Genomic DNA, 18,291 nt, shown 5'->3' with positions numbered 1-18,291 from the left:
CACACATTGTGACAGAACATTTATTTTATATTTGATATACTCCTTAAATTTGCACATGTAGACTTGTCTAAGCAAAATTCTGTTTTTTTTTAAATTTAACATAAATAAACCCAGCTCATTTTTAACATCGATGTTTCTTCTAACTTAACCTATATCTGTGGATAGTTCCAGTGACGACCTGCAGGGGGCGCAAGATGATCACTTTTCGCCATCTGTGCTTCAATTTGAAAGTACAATCCTATTTATTTTACTATGGACTTCACTACCAAACAAAAATTCACCATATTAATTTCCTCCTGCTAATTTGTAACTTTTCTGCATTAAAAAAGATTAAACAAATTTATGCTGAATGTCAAATTTTCAGTTTCTCGTTAATTTATTTTTAAAATATATCCCACTCAAAGATGAATCTTCCCAGTAAATGTTAAAGTGATGTGTGGAGAAACCAGAGTGACCATGAAACTATTAACTGGAAACACTCTGAAGGTGATTATTTCCAGACGCAGCTGCCTGGAGAAACCATGAAACTAATCGTTTTATTATTTATATTTATGACCCATAGGTGGCAGTATGTCTTCATCCAGAACGTTACGCTGAACCAGCTCTGTGAAGTTAAGAGGAGGAGGATCTACCTTTGCTCCACCCTGTAATGATGACTTGAACAAGGATGCAACCGAGACATTACACTTCCTGACGCAACAAAGAAAAACCGACTCCTATAAGTGACATAGTTCTCCAAATCTGAATTCTTAATTTTCTAAATGTTTACAGGACAGAAAATGCTCATTGTTTTTATTTGCTTCAGCTGTAGCCTACACCTGATTTCAGGTTGTGTATTTAAGCTTTTCCGTTGTTGTGGTTAAGTTTAAACAAATCAAACTTTTTCAGTTTCCATTTTAGAAACGCGGTACTTATGGCACTCTTTTTCTTCTGCAGGATCTTCGCGAAGCAGCAAAGTCCAACAGCTTCCAGCGGATATTCACAAATATCCTAATGAAAGCAAAGCTGAAATTCGTTGTTCACATGCCGACGACACCTTCACCAGAATCCTGTGGTACAAGCAGTCAGCCAACAAAGGCCTGCAGTTCCTGGGCTACCTGTATGGAGGCTCGGGATCTCCGGAGAAAGACGTGAATGTGACGATAAACGGGAAAGCGACTAAAGGGGAAACCTGCACATTAACAGTAGAAGGACTGGACCAGAACAGCAGTGCGGTTTATTTCTGCGCTGCTAGTCTCACAGTGATTCATATCTTAGCTTCTCAATACAAAAACGTCCTGATATTGCAGCTGCGTTTGCTTTGGCATTGAATTCCAGCTCACACCTGCGTTGGTGTTTTCTCTGATTTTATCAGAGGATGTGAGGTTTTTACTGCAGAGCAATGGGATTCAGCCCTTCACCTTATTATTGTTTAAAAAAAAAACACTTCTTATAAAATCCAAGAGCTTTTTGCATGTTTCCACTGGTATATTGATGATTAACCTGATGATAAATCTTCAGGCTGAAAGGCATCACTGCTCTTCACATTGCATTAATTCTTTGCATGGTGTGTCATTCTGAGATGTGAGCATTATTTTCCTGTCAGAAGAAAGAAACATGTTGATAAAATTCAAAGATTACTTTAAACCTCGATCACACAGGGGCATGAGTCATTTTCAGCTGAGCTGGAAACGATGGCCGAAATACTCTCTCATCCTAGATGTCTGATGAAAAAAACTGAGCAGGGCAGACATTTCTAAGAACAACAATCATTTTCAGAAACTCACAAATAAAGTTCTAATTTAAAGCTCGAACCAAATTGTTAATTTAATCCAATCTTTTGGATCTTTTTATGCATCTTCTCAGTAAAATCAATGTTAAGCCACAGCTTAGTTAGGATTTGATTCACTAACATGTTGTCTTATTTTTTACCACAAGGTGGCAGTATCTCTACAGTGTGTGGTAATAATTCACAAGCAGAACAATGTATTAAGGCCCAACCCGCTCAAAGAAGAATAGACATTACAGAAATACGATGTGAGTAATCAGTAGGTGTTCGTAGTTTGTAACAATAACAGGACGTCCTTAAAGTTAACCATGAAATACCACATGGTAATCACAGGCTTTTGTTTGACATTTATGATCACAAGACTTTCAGGTACAGAAAAGAAAATCTAGATCTAACTCTCTGTTACTTGACAACTATTGAAGTTATCATGCTTTTGCTGCTTCCTCAATAGGTGCTTCGCTCAGTGACAAAGTCCATCAGACTCCATCTGACTTATACAAAAAACTGGAGCAAACAGCCAAAATCGATTGCTTGCACAATATCAACAGCTACGATCGGATCCTGTGGTACAAACGGACGGCGGACAGGCAGATGGAGTTTCTAGGATACATGTTAGCAAACATCGGCTATCCACAGGAGGGAGCGAAGGTAAAGATCGACGGGAACGCCAACAAGGGCCAGACCTGCACGCTGACGATAGACAGGCCCAACGTGAACAGCAGTGCAGTTTACTTCTGCGCTGCCAGTTACCACAGTGCAACATGCAAAAAGTCCTCAGGGCAAAAACCTCTTGCTTTTGTTTCCCCGTCTCTCAGGTCCATGCACCTGTTTTCTCTAACCAGTTTATCAAGGTTTGGATCTTTCTGTTGAGGCACCGATGTACATGAGGGAGGTGAAAACATGCTGCGGTTTGAATTTCTGGTAGAGGAGGAACCTCGTAGAGACCACCCATGTATTGACAGAGGAGGAAATAGCTCCAAAGGGACATTTGGGGACTCTTTTTTTCAGCCATAAAGGAGCAAAATGAACACGGTACTTTTTTGTATTACTTTGAGTGCAGCAGCGTCAGGTAAATACACAATTCTCAAAACCAAAAGGAACATTCATAAACCATAAATTGTTTGTACTTTGATTGAATTTGCCGAGAACTTTCCTTCAGGTCTACTTCATGAGAAAGTCCACCAGAATCCGCCTGACATTCACAAGCGTCCCGGAGAATCAGCCAAAATAAGCTGCTTGCACACAATCGATAACTACGATGAAATTCTGTGGTACAAGCAAACATCGAACGGCGGACAGCTGCAGTTCCTCGGACGGGTGGAGAACAGCTTCAGGTACCCGGAGGCCGGCATGAATGTGACTTTGGAGGGAAGTGCAGACAAAGGCCAGACCTGCACCTTAACAATCGAAGGACTCACCTCGAGGAGCAGCGCGGTTTACTTCTGTGCCGCTCGCTACCACAGTGCTGAAAGTTAATGTTCCACAAAACAAAAACCTCAAAGTTTCCTCTTTGTATTATTTTATATCCAGTCATTAGGTGGCAGCATTTCTCCAGATCCAGTTGTCTGAGGTGTCGGTGACATTGTGGGGCGTAACTTACGAAGAGGCAGGTGACCTGTGACATCACCTGCCTAACGAGGGTATATAATATGTTTAGTATTGTACGGATGAATCATTATAAATGTGATGTAATGGAAAACAGTGAATTATATCAGTACCATTCCAGGGTTTTGTTTAGCCAAATGTTTTGGGATCAGAAAATGCTCCTCATCTTTTTTACTTGCTTGATCTGGAACCCTCTTCTGGTTTCAGGTAATGTCTTTAAGATATTTCAGCTCTTCCATTTGCACTGCTTGATGTTTTGCTTCCATTTATGTCGATTTCCCCCCCCCATAGGTTCCTCTCTAAGTGACAAAGTCCAACAGTCTCCACCAGATATCTACAAATCTTCTGAAAAGGAAGTCAAAATCGAGTGTTACCACAGTATCGACAACTACAACCGAATCCTCTGGTACAAGCAGACGAGCAGAGACATGCAGCTTCTGGGGTACCGGTTCGCAGGCTCTTCCACTCTAGAGGAAGGAGCAAAAGTAGAAATTGGAGGGGGAGCAAATAAAGGGGAAACCTGCACATTAACGATTAAAGAACACAGAGAGAACACCAGTGGAGTTTACTTCTGTGCTGCTAGTTTCCACAGTGCTGCAAAACTCTGATCCTCAGTACAAAAACCTCCTGATCTCTAAATGTCTTTATCCCCAAATCTGTTGCACATTTCACATCCCTCCCGCTTTGCACCTGCGTTTTCACCAGTACTGGTTTCTCCTCTGATTTAATCAGGAATTGGGCAGGCCCCTTCCTTCTTACATAGCAGCGCATACCAGACATTATAATGAACATGGAAGAATATCACCCTGTAATGAGATGAATGTTTCTCATATTTATAGTCAGGTTGCTGTAAATTCAAACAATGAGAAGCAACTATGACTATATTTTACTATACTAAGAAAAATTAGCATTTAAATGTTGAGTGTTTCACTGTATGCAGATGATACTGCTGTATTTTTATTTTATTTTCAATTACATATGCCTAAAGGTAGAAAGTGAAGCCACAGCAGAAACATAGGTCACAAAACCAAATGTACTGGCACAAGGCGTACAGGAAAAGAATATGACCCTGTGAACACATTAGTTTACCAAATGTGTTCGCAGCATCTGGTGAACAAACAGACGAGAGACATTTCAGACCAAATATTCAGCAATCAAGATAACACTGAGTGAGATCTGACAACTCCCAGACAAATCATCTGTTGGAAGCTAGTAAATAATCACAAGGCTGGAAAAGTGGAGGAAGAAAAGATTCTACCATTTCTTACCAAGAGGTCCTTTCATTTCTCTAAATGAACACAAACTAAAACATATTTGAAAAAGGAATTGGGCTGAAAACATAAAAGAGGTTAGGAGAAACTAACAAAAAATAAATAAATTTTTTGACTCAGTGGTTACAATATTTAGCTAATTTATTGGAGCAGGTTACAAACACATTCATGGAACAAGACTGATTTTTGACTCAAATCTCAAAAGATAGTTTAGAATTTAATCAAATTCTTTGAATTCAATTTCATAAAGTGGCAGAATCTATTATGAATAGTGATAATTTACAAAAAAGCACATAGAATTTAAACCCCACCGACTCAAAGATCGGTGTTGTGATGGATGACACAGAAACGTGTAAAGAATCATTAGAATCGTGCGTAGTTTAAATTTATTCATCAAACAACACATGGCAATCACAGGCTTTTGTCTGTTTTAATTTGTCTTACAGTCCATATCTGCTTTCACCTGCATTCGCATCAATATCTGTTCCCTCCCCTGATTTAATCAGGGATCGGAATGGGAGGTTCTTACTGCAGACTGGCTTTAACTCTCCTGTCTTCCGCCTTAAATAACTGCAAGCTTAAACATGAGGATGGTCATTAAACACCACCATGTTGGGTTGCATACTTCTCACTTTCATACATGTATTGTTTTGGCAACCAGGTACAAAAGCCCAGCACCAAAAGATATTTTTAATAACCGATGACACTCAAATTTCAGAGTGAATTTAACTCTACGCAGATGATAATATAGTTCATCCAAAATTTACAATTTGTATCGTACTTTTGTCTTTCTTTTCACAGGTCATTACCAGGATGTGACTCAGCTACCTAAAATCATCTGGAAGTCTGCGGCCGAATCCGCAGAAATGAACTGCAGCCACACCAGAGACAAAGGTCACAGCCAGATGTACTGGTACCGACAGCGACGGGGGGAGACCATGACCCTGGTTGTGTACACGCCGTTCGGTGGGCAGCCAGACTACGGAGAAAACCCGCAGAGCAAATACTCAGCGGTCAAAGACACCATAGAGACCGGAGCTCTGACTGTGAAGGACCTGCAGCCTGATGACAGCGGCGTTTATTTCTGTGCCGTCAGCAAACACAGTGATGTGAGGAAACACAACAGCTGAACAAAAACTGACAGCCGGTTCATTCTGTTGGGAGCTTCAGAAATTTACTTGTTTTATTCTTTCCAGTAGATGGCACTGGAGATCCACGAAGGCTTTTCAGCTTCAACTATAATGGCTTGGCAAACTGGGCGTGTTCATAAAACAGACTAAAACGCTGTTGGACACACTGGTCTGCTCAGAGGGAGAGAGAGAGATAGAGACAGTACCTCATCATGCAGATGGTTTTCCTTTGGTTTTCGCTCATTGGTAAACAACTTCTTTATTTTTCATATTTCCTGAATCCTAATTTATATTTCCCATACACTTAAAAGAGAGATGGATTTTTTTTTTTTTTCAAATGAAAAGTCGGGATGAATAGTAAAAACAATTGCACTTCAGTTAGAGGGATTCAGGTGTGGAATAATTGTTGTGAGGAGTTAAAACTGTGTTTCTCACTTTTAAGATGAAAAAGAAAAAACATGTATAAAATACAATAAGGTTTTTATTATGTCTTGTTTCATGAGTGTGTCAACAAACTTAGTGGGAACTCCATATGTTCTTGAAAAATACACAAGAAAGAGTCTGATGGTTTGATTATGACGGTAATTTATTAATAACAATGTGAAAAGACACATAATAAACGTGTGCTCTGTTTACTCTTTTGTCCCTCCAGAAATATTGTTTATTTCTGTACTAGTTTTGTCTTGTGTTTTTTCTTCAGCATTGTGTGTGTGTATGTTTTTTTCTTTTGTGACTTGTATGAAAAAGTTTAAAGATGACCAAAAAAATATAGACATATATAATTGAATTGAATTTTCTTTCACTATTCAAGGCGTTTGTCTGAGCGTCGAGGTCCATCAAACTCCTCCGGCAGCTTTAAGAAAACTCGGACAGAACATCCAAATGGTCTGCAGCCATGGAAAGACCGACTACACGCTCATGCAGTGGTACCAGAAATCCCCCGGAGACAAAGCGCTGAAGCGGATTGGACACTTGAACTACGGCAACAAAGAACTTGAAAAACCTTTCGAGGGACACTTTAACCTTCATGGAGACCTGAGTGGAGAGACGGCGAAGAACGGCTCTCTGTTAATCACGGACCTGAAACCTGAACACGCTGCGGTGTATTACTGTGCAGCCAGCTACGCACAATGACAGCAAAGCCAGCGTTCTTCATACAAAAACTCAGACCGGTTTCCGTTGGTTTATGTTTGAATAAGCCCCGCCCACGTCTTGATTTAATGCCATCACTTTTTGTTCTCATAGTTCACTCTACCGTTAGTCAGAATTGCAGTCTGATAGCATTTGTTACACTTTTAAGATTTAATGTCACCGATCGGGTTTTAATATGATTCGTTTTCTCTTTTTTTGTTTCACAACAGGTATTATCTTGACTGTAATCAAACAAACTGTGAACCAATTCCCCACATTTCGAGATCATTTATCGATCTTTGCTGTCTTCCAGATGTTGCTTTCGGTCTTGAGGTCCGTCAGTCCCGCTCCGACATCACCGTGACACCTGGAGAAAAAGTTCACATCTTCTGCACCCACGAGAAAACAGACTTCTGGGTAATGCTTTGGTACCGGCAGCCGCCTGCAGACACGGCTCTGAAACTAATTGGACATTTGTACACGAGCGACATCAAGATGGAGGACGAAGACGATCGAAACGTCCAAATTGCCGGAGACTTGAGCGGCAGCACGGCAAAGAATTCCTCTCTGGTGATCAATGTCGCCGATCCGAAACACACGGCTGTTTACTACTGCGCAGCACGAGAAGCACACTGATGAAGAATCCTGCCCGTGCTTTACAAAAACTGCTTTATCACCACCATCGGTGGTTTGGCAGAAGAATTTGGCAAAAAATAAATAAATGCTCTCAAGCACCTGCTTCTCTCTGTTTTGAATTGAGCGTCTTCGTGTTACAAAGTGACATTGTTCTATTAAAAAAAAGATAAAAAAATAAAAATAACCCCGAAAAAACAAAACTCGCCCAAAGATATTAGCTAATAAATTAGGCCTAAGCATTCCAGAGAACTAGGTTAATCAAAGTTTATTTCTCAATCAACTAAAAAAAACAAAAAACAAAACAAAAGTAGATTAAGATTACTTTTTCACAAAGGTCCAGGTAAGGTTGAATTTTTCCCCTTAAAAATAAAATCAACATACAAAAAACTGCATTTGGTATTGTTTCTGGTTATTTTTGTTTGACATTAAAATGAGTTTGTCGTGAGTGTATAAAATTGTATTTTGGTTACAGACACATTTGAGGTGATTTTATGTTGTGTTGCCATTGTGTTTAATTGGATTTTTGAGTTGAAAAGTTACGGAGCCACAGCTGTTTTTCAGAGCCTATTCAAAAGATTTCATTATCTTATAAATCACAGAACGGCTCAGCACCAAAAACACATCAAAGATCTGTTGTTGTTGTCATATCAACCTCCATAGCTCTTCTGGTTCTGGTTCTGCTCTGCATCCCCAGAACCAGAACCAGACACGAAGAAGCAGCATTCAGCTTCTATGCATCACAAATCTGGAACAAACATCCAGGAAACCGTAAAACAGCTGAAACACGGAGTTGATTTAAATCATTTTTGATGATGGCATTTGATAAAATATAATGTTTACGGCTTGTTTCACAATGGGTGACTGTGTGACGTTTTTAAGGTGTAAACGCAATTTTAAATGTGAAATGTGAAATATAAAGAAGTTTGACTTAAAGGCCTCATCTATTCATTCGTGTTGCTCTGTTCATACACTAAGTTTGTCCTTTCGTCATTTTCAAATCTGAATTTATTAGGCCCAAGCAGCAAAGCGCTGCGAAGGCCTTTTGTTTTCATACTGTTTATTATTATTTTTCTGAATAATAATAAACAGTATTATTATTATTAAAAAACCTCCCTAAATAGGAGGCTTTTTAAAGCCTTTATCATATTCAAAAACTCACCAAACTTGGCGGACGCATACAGCCTGTTTAACATTTATGTATTTTAAGGTCGTCGCAAAAATTGCAAAGAATAATCTCAACAGCGCCACCTAGCAACTTTCAAATGACCCTCTTACTTCATCGTAGAGACATGACATTTGGTACAATTGTAGAGCTCACCAAGACGCTCAGAAATTACAACTAATGTCATAGTGCAAGTATCACAAGAAGTCGGCCATTTTGGATTGAAGTTCCAATTTTGCATGCTAGCATAAACACAAAGACACACACATGCAGCTTGTTTCAAAAGACATGACATTTACAAAACCAAACCAATATAGTCATTTGTTACAACTATGGTTACATTAAGATGTAAAATATCAAAACAACCTGTCTCCATGGAAACAGTACTGTATGCATCATAACAAGTTTCCAGATCTGTTAAAATAAAATAGATTTAACATTTAAGTGAAACTTTCTGATTAGTCTAATCAGATGGCTGAATGTTATTTTTTAAATACATAGAGAGTTAAATGTTTAAGGAGCTGTAATCCTTTGAACAATGTTACCATGGAAACCATAAGAGCATCTGTCAAATGTCAATATTATGACAAAGATAATCTGAAGAGGTGGCTCACAGCAATTGTAAGTAAAGGCTTATTTCTTTATCACATATATTTGTAATAATTCAGACTGATGTTTAATAATTCGCTTTGCAAAATGTAGAATGATGTCATTACTAAAACTTAAACATGTGAAGCAGAAATCATCCCTCTGTTTCATGATTCTCATTTATTTCTGTTAAAAGTGCTAGAAGTTTACAAAGCATCTGTTTAAATGCATAGTTAGCTTAGCTCATGAAAACTTTCTAATGAAAAACAGACATGAAAACTTTCCAGATAAATTAGGGAATGTATTTAATCCTGGCTGACATAAAGCAGGAAGTTAAGACTGTTTTAAAATCCTAATGTGTGAAATCAGGTTGTCTCTAATCAATATCTGGTTTCAACTATTTCAGAAACTGCTACCACTGCTGCACAAATATCCACAATTAAATTTGACATGTTATGAATGTTTGTTTTACGCAGGACTGAAATGGAGAAACTTCACCTGGAAGAGAAGACATCACTGGAAGAGGTTAGTTATTAAAACTTGTGGGAACTAAGTGCTACTTTTGTGTTTTTAATAGTCTTTCTGCATTTACTTTGACTGTTCTCTCTGTGCATGAATGTGATTTCTCTGGGTACTCTGGCTTCACGCCAAACCTCAAAAATATGTCATTTATTTTCATTTGGTTTTTTTAAATTGCTATAAGTATGAGAGTGTGTATGCGTGTGTGCGTGTGTGTGTGTGTGTGTGTGTGTGTGTGTGGTTGTTGGTCCTGGTTGTCTCTGTGTTGCCTGGTGACCTGACCTAACAAAACCCAAATCTTTTTGTTTTCTTACAAAAGAGATCAGAAACCTTTACAGTCCAAAGAACCATTTAAAAAACAACAACAACACTTTTTTAGAGCCATAAATGTTTCCTGACTTGTCATTTTGATAAACATCTAACTATAGAAAATCTGTTGTCATTTTTTAAAGTACCACAATTTTATTTCTTTTTTGGGATTTAAACAACATAATAATAGGATCCCGAGTTGTTTGGTTGGGTTTTGTTTATTTCTATGTTTCTTAGTTCCTCTTCTTTTATTTGGATAAGCTGCTTTTTGTTTTATTCTGCTTTGGTGTTTTTTTTTAATTGTTCTCATTTCAGTATTTTATGTGTCTTATTTTGTGTATATCAGTCTTCTTTCTGTAATTCAGTCCTTTCTTAGTTATTCCAGTTCATTATGTCTCGTTAGTCCAGTTCTCCTTTATGTTAGATTCATTTATTCCCCAGTGTTCCCCCTCAGTTTTTCTGTCTCCCCTCACACCAGCTACCTGTTAGTCTTTAGCCTGGTCCTTTGTGTCAGCATTCAGCCTCCCAGTACTTAAGCACCTCTCCTTCAGTTACTCCTTGCTGGTTCCTCCTGTCACTTCCCCTCATCTTCCCCATGTTCTCATCACTGGTTTGATCTTTTCATTATTCACTGCACGTATCCGCTGTTTTGCATTTGGGTTTTCAATTAATCTGCCAACAAATCATCGTGACACATAAATCTTACATAAATCTATAGGATGTTGATGAGGTCAGTAAACCTGCCCTAGATTCGTATGTGAAGAATTAAACCAACACAAACAGAGTCAGCGAGGAAAATGGAATCATATGTATTGAATACAAAAATATATCTTTGAGATCACACTTCTCAGAACATCTGACAGCAAAACTCCCAAAGTGATCAGAGATTTTCAATGACAAGAAAAACAGATTAAAAAACACATAACTGGAACTTTTCTTGTCCTTCTGTTGAGGCAGTTCAATTGTTGTATACTAGTGACGACTAGGAGTGGCTCTGTGGGTAAAGTAGTTGTTTTGTGATCAGAAGGTTCTAGGTTCAACTCCAGCTTTTTCATGGCACATGTTGATGTACCCTTGGGCAAGGCATTTACCCCCTACTGATGTATAAATGTGTGAGTTTGTGTGGGTGCATGTGACTCCAGTGTAAAGTGCTTTGAGTGGTCAAAATGATTGGAAAAGCGCTATATAAGTTCAGTCATTTACCATTTTATTAAAATGTACTTTTGTCATTATGCCTAGATTAACAGACCGTCAGTTGGTTTCTCTGCATTTTTAACTAAATTATTAGAAGCCATTAAAAAATGTCCAAAGTGCCACTCGTGGGGCCACAGGTTCCAGACCTCTAGTCTACCTGAGAGAAAGGCAAATTTATACTTTTGCACTTGATTAAACTAAACGGCGAGATGTGTTAGGATGCTTTTAATCTCTGCAAAGCAATAAATGTTTTGACTATCAAAGTGTTTGTGTATAATATTTACTGTTGGCTATAATTACTGTTCTTCCCTTCATAGAACCAAACCTGCACAAACCCAGGCGGACATGAAGATAAAAACTCAGTTGGTCCCAGCGATGGACAGCAGGTTCAGCCCAACCAGAGGCTGCAGAAAAAACACCGTTGTGACAAGTGTCTGAAAAAATTCAGATGGAAGACATATCTGAAATGTCATCAACGCATTCACACTGGAGAGAAGCGCTATCTCTGTGACCAGTGTGGAAAAACTTTCATTCAGAAGAGTGCTTTGAACACTCATCTGCGAATCCACACTGGTGAAAAACCTTATAGCTGCAGTCAGTGTGAGAAGAGATTCAAACAATCCTCACATCTGAAGTGTCATCAGCGAATCCACACTGGTGAAAAGCCTTATAGCTGCAGTCAGTGTGAGAAGGGATTCAAATATTCCTCAGCGCTCAAGAGTCATCAGCAAATCCACACTGGTGAAAAGCCTTATAGCTGCAGTCAGTGTGAGAAGAGATTCAAACGATTGTCAGCGCTGAAGAGTCATCAGCGAATCCACACTGGTGAAAAGCCTTATAGCTGCAGTCAGTGTGAGAAGAGATTCAAACGATCCTCACATCTGAAGTGTCATCAGCGAATCCACACTGGTGAAAAGCCTTATAGCTGCAGTCAGTGTGAGAAGAGATTCAAATGTTCCTCCGAGCTAAAATGTCATCAACGAATCCACACTGGTGAAGAGCCTTATCGCTGCAGTCAGTGTGAGAAGAGATTCAAACAATCCTCACATCTGAAGCGTCATCAGCGAATCCACACTGGTGAAAAGCCTTATGGCTGCAGTCAGTGTGAGAAGAGATTCAAATGTTCCTCCGAGCTAAAATGTCATCAACGAATCCACACTGGTGAAGAGCCTTATCGCTGCAGTCAGTGTGAGAAGAGATTCAAACAATTCTCAAATCTGAAGTATCATCAGCGAATCCACACTGGTGAAAAGCCTGATCCACGTAAGACAGCAGCAACATCTGGAATGTGAGGGAACTTCTTTCTCTCCTCTTGTCTTCTATCACTATGGCGACAACAGTCGGTGCTGTCAGTGACATTTATATCAATAATAATAACAAGCATGCAAATAAATTGTCTTGTCATCTTTTTGTTGTAACAATAACAAAGATGCTGTCAGAATCTGTGGTTTGATTTGGTTTTGGAATTTTGTCATCTTTGGTGTTCCTCAGATTTTTCTATTTTTGTCTTGTGTTCCACTTCTGTTCTTCCTTAGAGTAATTAAATAAAGTTTATTTATAAAGTGCCTGTCACAGACATAAAATCAAAATAGAAATCAGCCTTAAAGCAACAGAAAACATAAAACCAACATAAGAAACTCAGTAAAATCAAGAGATAAAAGCCTGGGAAAATAAAATGTTTTAGTTGCTTTTTAAAAATCTCCAGTCAGAAAAACGGAGCTGCAAGTGTAAACTGGCCCCGCTAGTTTTTCTAAACCCACTTGTTTAGAGTTGTATTTGAAACGTAATCATTTGCAAATTTATTGACGGAATCTGACTTAATGTTCTGTTTTTAATGTTGATTCTATGTTGCTTTGTGTTTTTGTGTTTAATTTGATGTAAAGCACTTTGAAATGCCTTGCTGCTGAAATGTGCTATACAAATAAAATTTGATTTGATTTGATTTTAACCGTGTTCATGGAACGACCAAAACATTCAGAGTTTCAGAACGAAGAACATGAGCAGCAGAATATTTAGTTAAAAACTGACAAAGGTAATCAGGAACCTGGTCTTGTAATGTTCTGTATGTCAGCAGAAGTACTTTAAAACAAATCTTAAAATCACCTGAATATATGAATTATTGTCATTTTCGTCTTTAAAATAGCAAAATTTCCACTTAAATTTATACTTCGGTCCATCTGATGATGTAATTTTTAAATATTAAATGACTGATTATCTGATCAGTACTTGAAAACTTTTTACCAAATACATTTTGCTCTTACTTGAAAACCTCCTGGTAGTTCCACCAAATATTAATTTCTGAACTCTTCCTGAGTTAAAAGATCAGTATTGTTGTTCCTAAATGAATATGAACTTGTTTCCTTTGCATTATTAGAGATCTGAAAACACTGCAACCTTTTTGTTATTTTGGCCTTTTCTTATTTTCTGTAAATAAAAGCTACATTTATGCTTGGAATTCCGGAGAAATGTTGTCAGAAGTTCATAGAATAAAAGAGCAACATGCATTTTACTCAAACATAAACCTATGAAATCAGAGAAGCTGACCATTTTAAGTGATCTCTTACGTTTTTCCAGAGCTGTACAGAAAGTCACTCCACCCATCTGGTGACATCACAGTGATGAAGAAACACCAACAACTGAAACTGAGAGTCAGTCTGCAGATGTAAAGCAAACTCCACTCATCTCAGCGAAAAATGATTTTCATTCTCTTTTGCCATTTCCTTACAGGTACCAGCTACTTTATTCTGGAGTAACACATAATGTTCCTTCACTTTCTAAGTCACTAATCTTTAAAACACAAAATAAAAAAAAATCTTTCACTGCAGCAGGTTTATCTCTGGGAGTTCAGGTCCATCAGTCTCCTCCCGCTCTGCTGGGTAGAGAAGGACAAAGCGTGCAGCTGCTGTGCAGCCACGAACACGGCGACCTCAGAGTGATGCTGTGGTACCGCCGGCGGCCCGGCGAAGCCGCCCTGGAGCTCCTCGGCTACGGATACACGGAGTTTAGAGACGACGGCATCGAGGAGGCTTTCAGGAAGAAAGGCTTCAGCTTAGCCGGAGATCTGAGTGGAAACAAAGCCAAGAACGGCTCGCTCCTCATCGGGAGCCTGAACGCGGCCGAACACGCCGCCACGTATTTCTGCGCCGCTAGTAAACCCACAGTGCATCAAACAGCCAACTGCTCCTGACAAAAACACCTCTCCTACTCTGTTCTCACTTCAGCAGTGGGTATGCGATGTATGCAATGCACAGGCGCGCTGGAGGGGGCGCAAAAACCATGTGGGGAATTTATTTTTTTTTCTTTCTAGTCAACATTTTATGTACTTGACAGCTGTTTGTGTATGAAATGATCAATAACAGAGGAACAGCACTGATTAGGCGCCCCTCCCTCCCATTCAGGCAGCTTAGGCAGCATCCCTTTGAGGGGTGTTTTTTTTTTCTTCCTTTATATTTGAATTGTAGGAATGTACTTAACAGGGAGCTAAAGATGGGGCAGAAAAAAAAAACTCCAGGGCACAAAACAGAAAACGGAAGAGTGGGAAGGATAAAGAAGTTAGACAGATGAAGAAAAGTGTTTCAAAGTGGTTGATAGACAGAAGGTGAGTAATGTCAGTGTGTCAACAAGAGAGTAGTAAATATTCAGTTCAGCCTAAAATGATAGGTGGTTGTTGTTTCCGCCCGTATTGAACCAATACATATTGCTATAAATGTCTGATAGACACACCTAACACACACATTTCAACAATAAGTGTAATAATAATGACCAAAACAAAACACGGTAAATATTAAAGTCAGCTAAATTGTCGTTGCGGGACCTAAATAGTTCCTAATCACCAGACTTCCTCCTCTGCCTCCAGTATCATTCTCCCTCCTCAGGATTTTAGCTTTTTTCGTTTTCCTGGAATGATTTTTGATCAAAGCATATTTGTGTCTTCAAATGGCCCAGTAAACGTCCAGACCTCAAGCCAAAATGAGAAACAACTGCGTGATATGAACTTAACATGTCTGAGCCTGAAGTCCTTGGAACAAAAATGTGAAGAAAAAAAAAGTCTAAGTGGTGTGAATACATTTTTCAGCTTTATACAGCGAGGTCACTTCCTGCTACACCTTCCTGCTCACGAAGCCCTGCAGAGATCAGGGGGGCCGCTCAGTTTCGACATGAAGCTTCACCATCTCACAGTGTGCATCGTCACTCTCTCCTGGTTTGAAGGTATCCCCAAAATATTCACTTCATTTTAGCAAAAAAACAAAAAAAACAAATGGACTACATAATTCATTCTTCAACAATTTCTCTTTTTTTTCTGCAGGAGTCTGGCCGAGTGAAGAGAAACCGGTGTTTCAATCTCCACCTGATCTCCTTCTGCAGCTACACGACGCAGCCAAGCTGACGCTGACGCACAAGATCCAGAGCTACGACACGATCCTCTGGTATCAGCGCTCAGCGGGAGACCCTTCCCTGACGCTGATAGGCTACATGTCTTATCAAAATCCAAAAATCGAGGGCGGATTTGTCGGCCGCTTCGAGGTGAGCGGAGACGGAGAGAACACGGCTCATCTCCACATCCTGAACCTGACCGACGGCGAGTACGGCGGAGAATATTTTGGAGCGGCGGGTAGGCACAGTGGAGAAGACGGCGGCGCTCTCTTACAAAAACCCCCCCATTAGCAGCAGGAAACCAATAAAACCACACAATGCCTGCGGAACAACGTCGGCACGATGCAAACACAAACAGGTGTACTAGAAAAATAATAATGAAGATAAAAACATCTAAATCTCAACACTCCAAACTATAACTGCACTCGAAGAGTGAAAGATTTAAATTCAAGTCAAGTTTGTTTGTGGTGAACATTCCAGCAACACGGCAGTTCAAAAGAGCTTTAAACTAATAAAAACTTCCTACAGTAACTAATTATAAACAATCAATAAACATCACTTTTTGACAAAGGCCACCAGCAAAATCCAGGAAATACACAAGAAGTATGTTGATAAATGTTCCACAACAGAGACTCTAAGAAGACGGGTCTTTAGTCTGGTTTTATGGGAAATCAGTGTTTCGGCTGTTTTGTAGTTTTCTGGGAGTTTGATCCCGATTGCAGAATCAATGCTGCTTCTACATGTTTGGTTCTGGTTCTGCTCTGCATTCCCAGAACCAGAACCTGCTGGAAGGTTGGTATAACAACAACAGATCTTTAACATATTTTGGTGCCAACTTAAATATGTTCTACGTGGGAAAAGAAATCAGCAGTTTCTACTTCCTAATAGACGTGTCGTATTTTTAGCACATTAATTCTGATTAATCAATGAGTTGAAATTCCTCTTTCAGAAACTTTTCAATGGATAAATATCAAATTGAGCAGAACGATGTGAAAGCTGATCAAGTAGCAATATTTTTATTTTTTTTTCTGGAACGATGAATAAAAGTTAAGAAAATATGATTTAACAGTGGGAGAATAAGCACCAAAAAGCAAAACTATTATTTCTTAATCTTTTTAAGGTTTTCTCCCATTTAATAATCATACTAAACTTTGGATTTTTCCAAAAGCTGAGATTATTTTAGACATTTCTGTCAGTCAGTGCTGCCATTAAGCGTGGCGGCTGCTCTGTGTGTCGTTTTAAGTGTGTGAATCTACACCCTGACCAGCAGAGGGCGGTAACAACACATGGACGAGTTGACTTCTGTAAGCTCCTCCTCCTTTAACACTACAATAAATGTTTTCCCTCCAGTTTGCTCTTTCACAATATCTCTGTATGTTTGCACTTTTAAATAAAATTCTATAAACGGAAATAAAAAATAAAATTAAAATAATCAAAAATGTCAATCACTTTCCTGATTCTGTTTTTGTTTGCAGGTGAGTAAAAAGACGAGATGAAGTTTTCTAACAAATATTTATGCAACTTTCACTCTTATTTATTTATTTATTTGTCTTGTAGACATCATGGCGTCACAGCCCATAATCCAGCAGTCCCCAGCCTCCATCCTGGTAGAGCCGGGACAAGCTGCCCGTCTCCACTGTTACCACGGCGATAACAGCTATCCCTACATGCTCTGGTACCAGTCGGCGGCGGGAGGCGGGCGACGGACCGTAGACCTGATCGGACTGCTTCACTATGAAAACCAAAGTCCCGAGAAGGGCTTTGAGAGTCGCTTCAACATGACGGGTCATTCGAAAGGCAAAGCTCAGCTGATCGTCTCCGACGCCAAACCTGGAGACACAGCAGAGTATTTCTGCGCAGCGAGTCAACACAGTGCTTCACTTCCCCTGGCTGCTGCACAAAAACACTGGAGCTCAAACCCGCATGGGCTGAGAGATAAACGTTTGGCAAGAGGTGTGCATAAGACTGACTTGACGCCGACATAAACATGACATAACACCTGTCATGAGCAGGAAGGAATCTTTATGAATGTTTACGACTGTTGCCATGAAGAGTCATTCGGTAAATCATGACACTTTTAAAGCAAAGTTGCTCTAAAAGTTGCATCAAAAGTCCATTAAAAGTGTCAACTTTGCATTAAAGTGTCATTATTTACCCAATAATTCAAAGCTGGGCCCATTAAAGGACTTTTAATGCAACTTTTAAAGCATTAATAGTGTCATTATTTACCAAATGACACTTTATGACACCAGTCATAAATACTCCTTCATGTGTTATGTCATGTTTATGTTTATCCCCGCTCTGAAGACGTGAAGGTGTTTAAGAGGTGGAACACTCAGAAACGAGCTTCTCTCCATCTTTGTTTCGGAAGTGATGTCACTTCCTCCTGATAGATGCTAACCCTTTGGCTCAGTGAAGTTAAACGGTTTTTGCTACTCTGAGGACAAAATGACTCCAGGTAACATCGCATGGGCATGTTTCATATTTTGGACTGCAGGTATAGTCAGTACGGTTTCTCTTATTATAATTAATAATGAGCAAAGCCATCCAGCATTGTTATTTAAGATTTTTAGACATTTTTTAATTGTTTTCCCAGGTGTATGT

At 39.3% G+C, this 18,291-nt stretch overlaps 1 protein-coding gene and 3 gene segments (V, D, J or C); all 4 read left to right on the top strand.

The window, feature by feature from the left end:
• Positions 1-2,717: 2,717 nt before the first annotated feature.
• Positions 2,718-3,350, top strand: LOC122846183. The segment is given in 2 exon segments: positions 2,718-2,837; positions 2,928-3,350. Coding segments are annotated over 2 exon segments (363 nt in total).
• A 1,872-nt stretch (positions 3,351-5,222) lies between these two features.
• LOC122846174 lies at positions 5,223-5,973 on the top strand. The segment is given in 3 exon segments: positions 5,223-5,305; positions 5,446-5,753; positions 5,841-5,973. Coding segments are annotated over 3 exon segments (363 nt in total).
• Positions 5,974-9,251: 3,278 nt separating this feature from the next.
• LOC122846143 (zinc finger protein 239-like) lies at positions 9,252-12,728 on the top strand. 2 transcript variants are annotated; one of them, XM_044142928.1, is made up of 3 exons: positions 9,252-9,324; positions 9,768-9,816; positions 11,631-12,727. In XM_044142928.1, exons 2-3 carry the CDS (start codon positions 9,775-9,777, stop codon positions 12,603-12,605), a joined length of 1,017 nt encoding a protein of 338 aa, XP_043998863.1. In that variant the 5' UTR covers positions 9,252-9,324; positions 9,768-9,774; the 3' UTR covers positions 12,606-12,727. The 2 variants fall into 2 exon arrangements, with proteins under 2 accessions (XP_043998863.1, XP_043998862.1); XM_044142927.1 differs by lacking the exon at positions 9,252-9,324 and having other exon boundaries at positions 9,712-9,816; positions 11,631-12,728.
• A 1,220-nt stretch (positions 12,729-13,948) lies between these two features.
• On the top strand, positions 13,949-14,500 carry LOC122846617. The segment is given in 2 exon segments: positions 13,949-14,040; positions 14,139-14,500. Coding segments are annotated over 2 exon segments (396 nt in total).
• Positions 14,501-18,291: the final 3,791 nt, after the last annotated feature.

This window comes from Gambusia affinis, linkage group LG16 (genome assembly GCF_019740435.1).
Source record: "Gambusia affinis linkage group LG16, SWU_Gaff_1.0, whole genome shotgun sequence".
NCBI classification, from domain to species: Eukaryota; Metazoa; Chordata; class Actinopteri; order Cyprinodontiformes; family Poeciliidae; genus Gambusia; species Gambusia affinis.
This window is presented reverse-complemented; position numbering and strand designations above follow the sequence as displayed.

What these genes read in the sequence shown, in the direction of transcription:
- LOC122846143 (XM_044142927.1), top strand. Translation starts at nt 9,751, where the DNA reads ATGTTTGTTTTACGCAGGACTGAAATGGAGAAACTTCACCTGGAAGAG. An exon ending in AGAAGACATCACTGGAAGAG is followed by an intron (nt 9,817 to 11,630) that starts GTTAGTTATTAA and finishes TTCCCTTCATAG; the next exon opens with AACCAAACCTGCACAAACCC.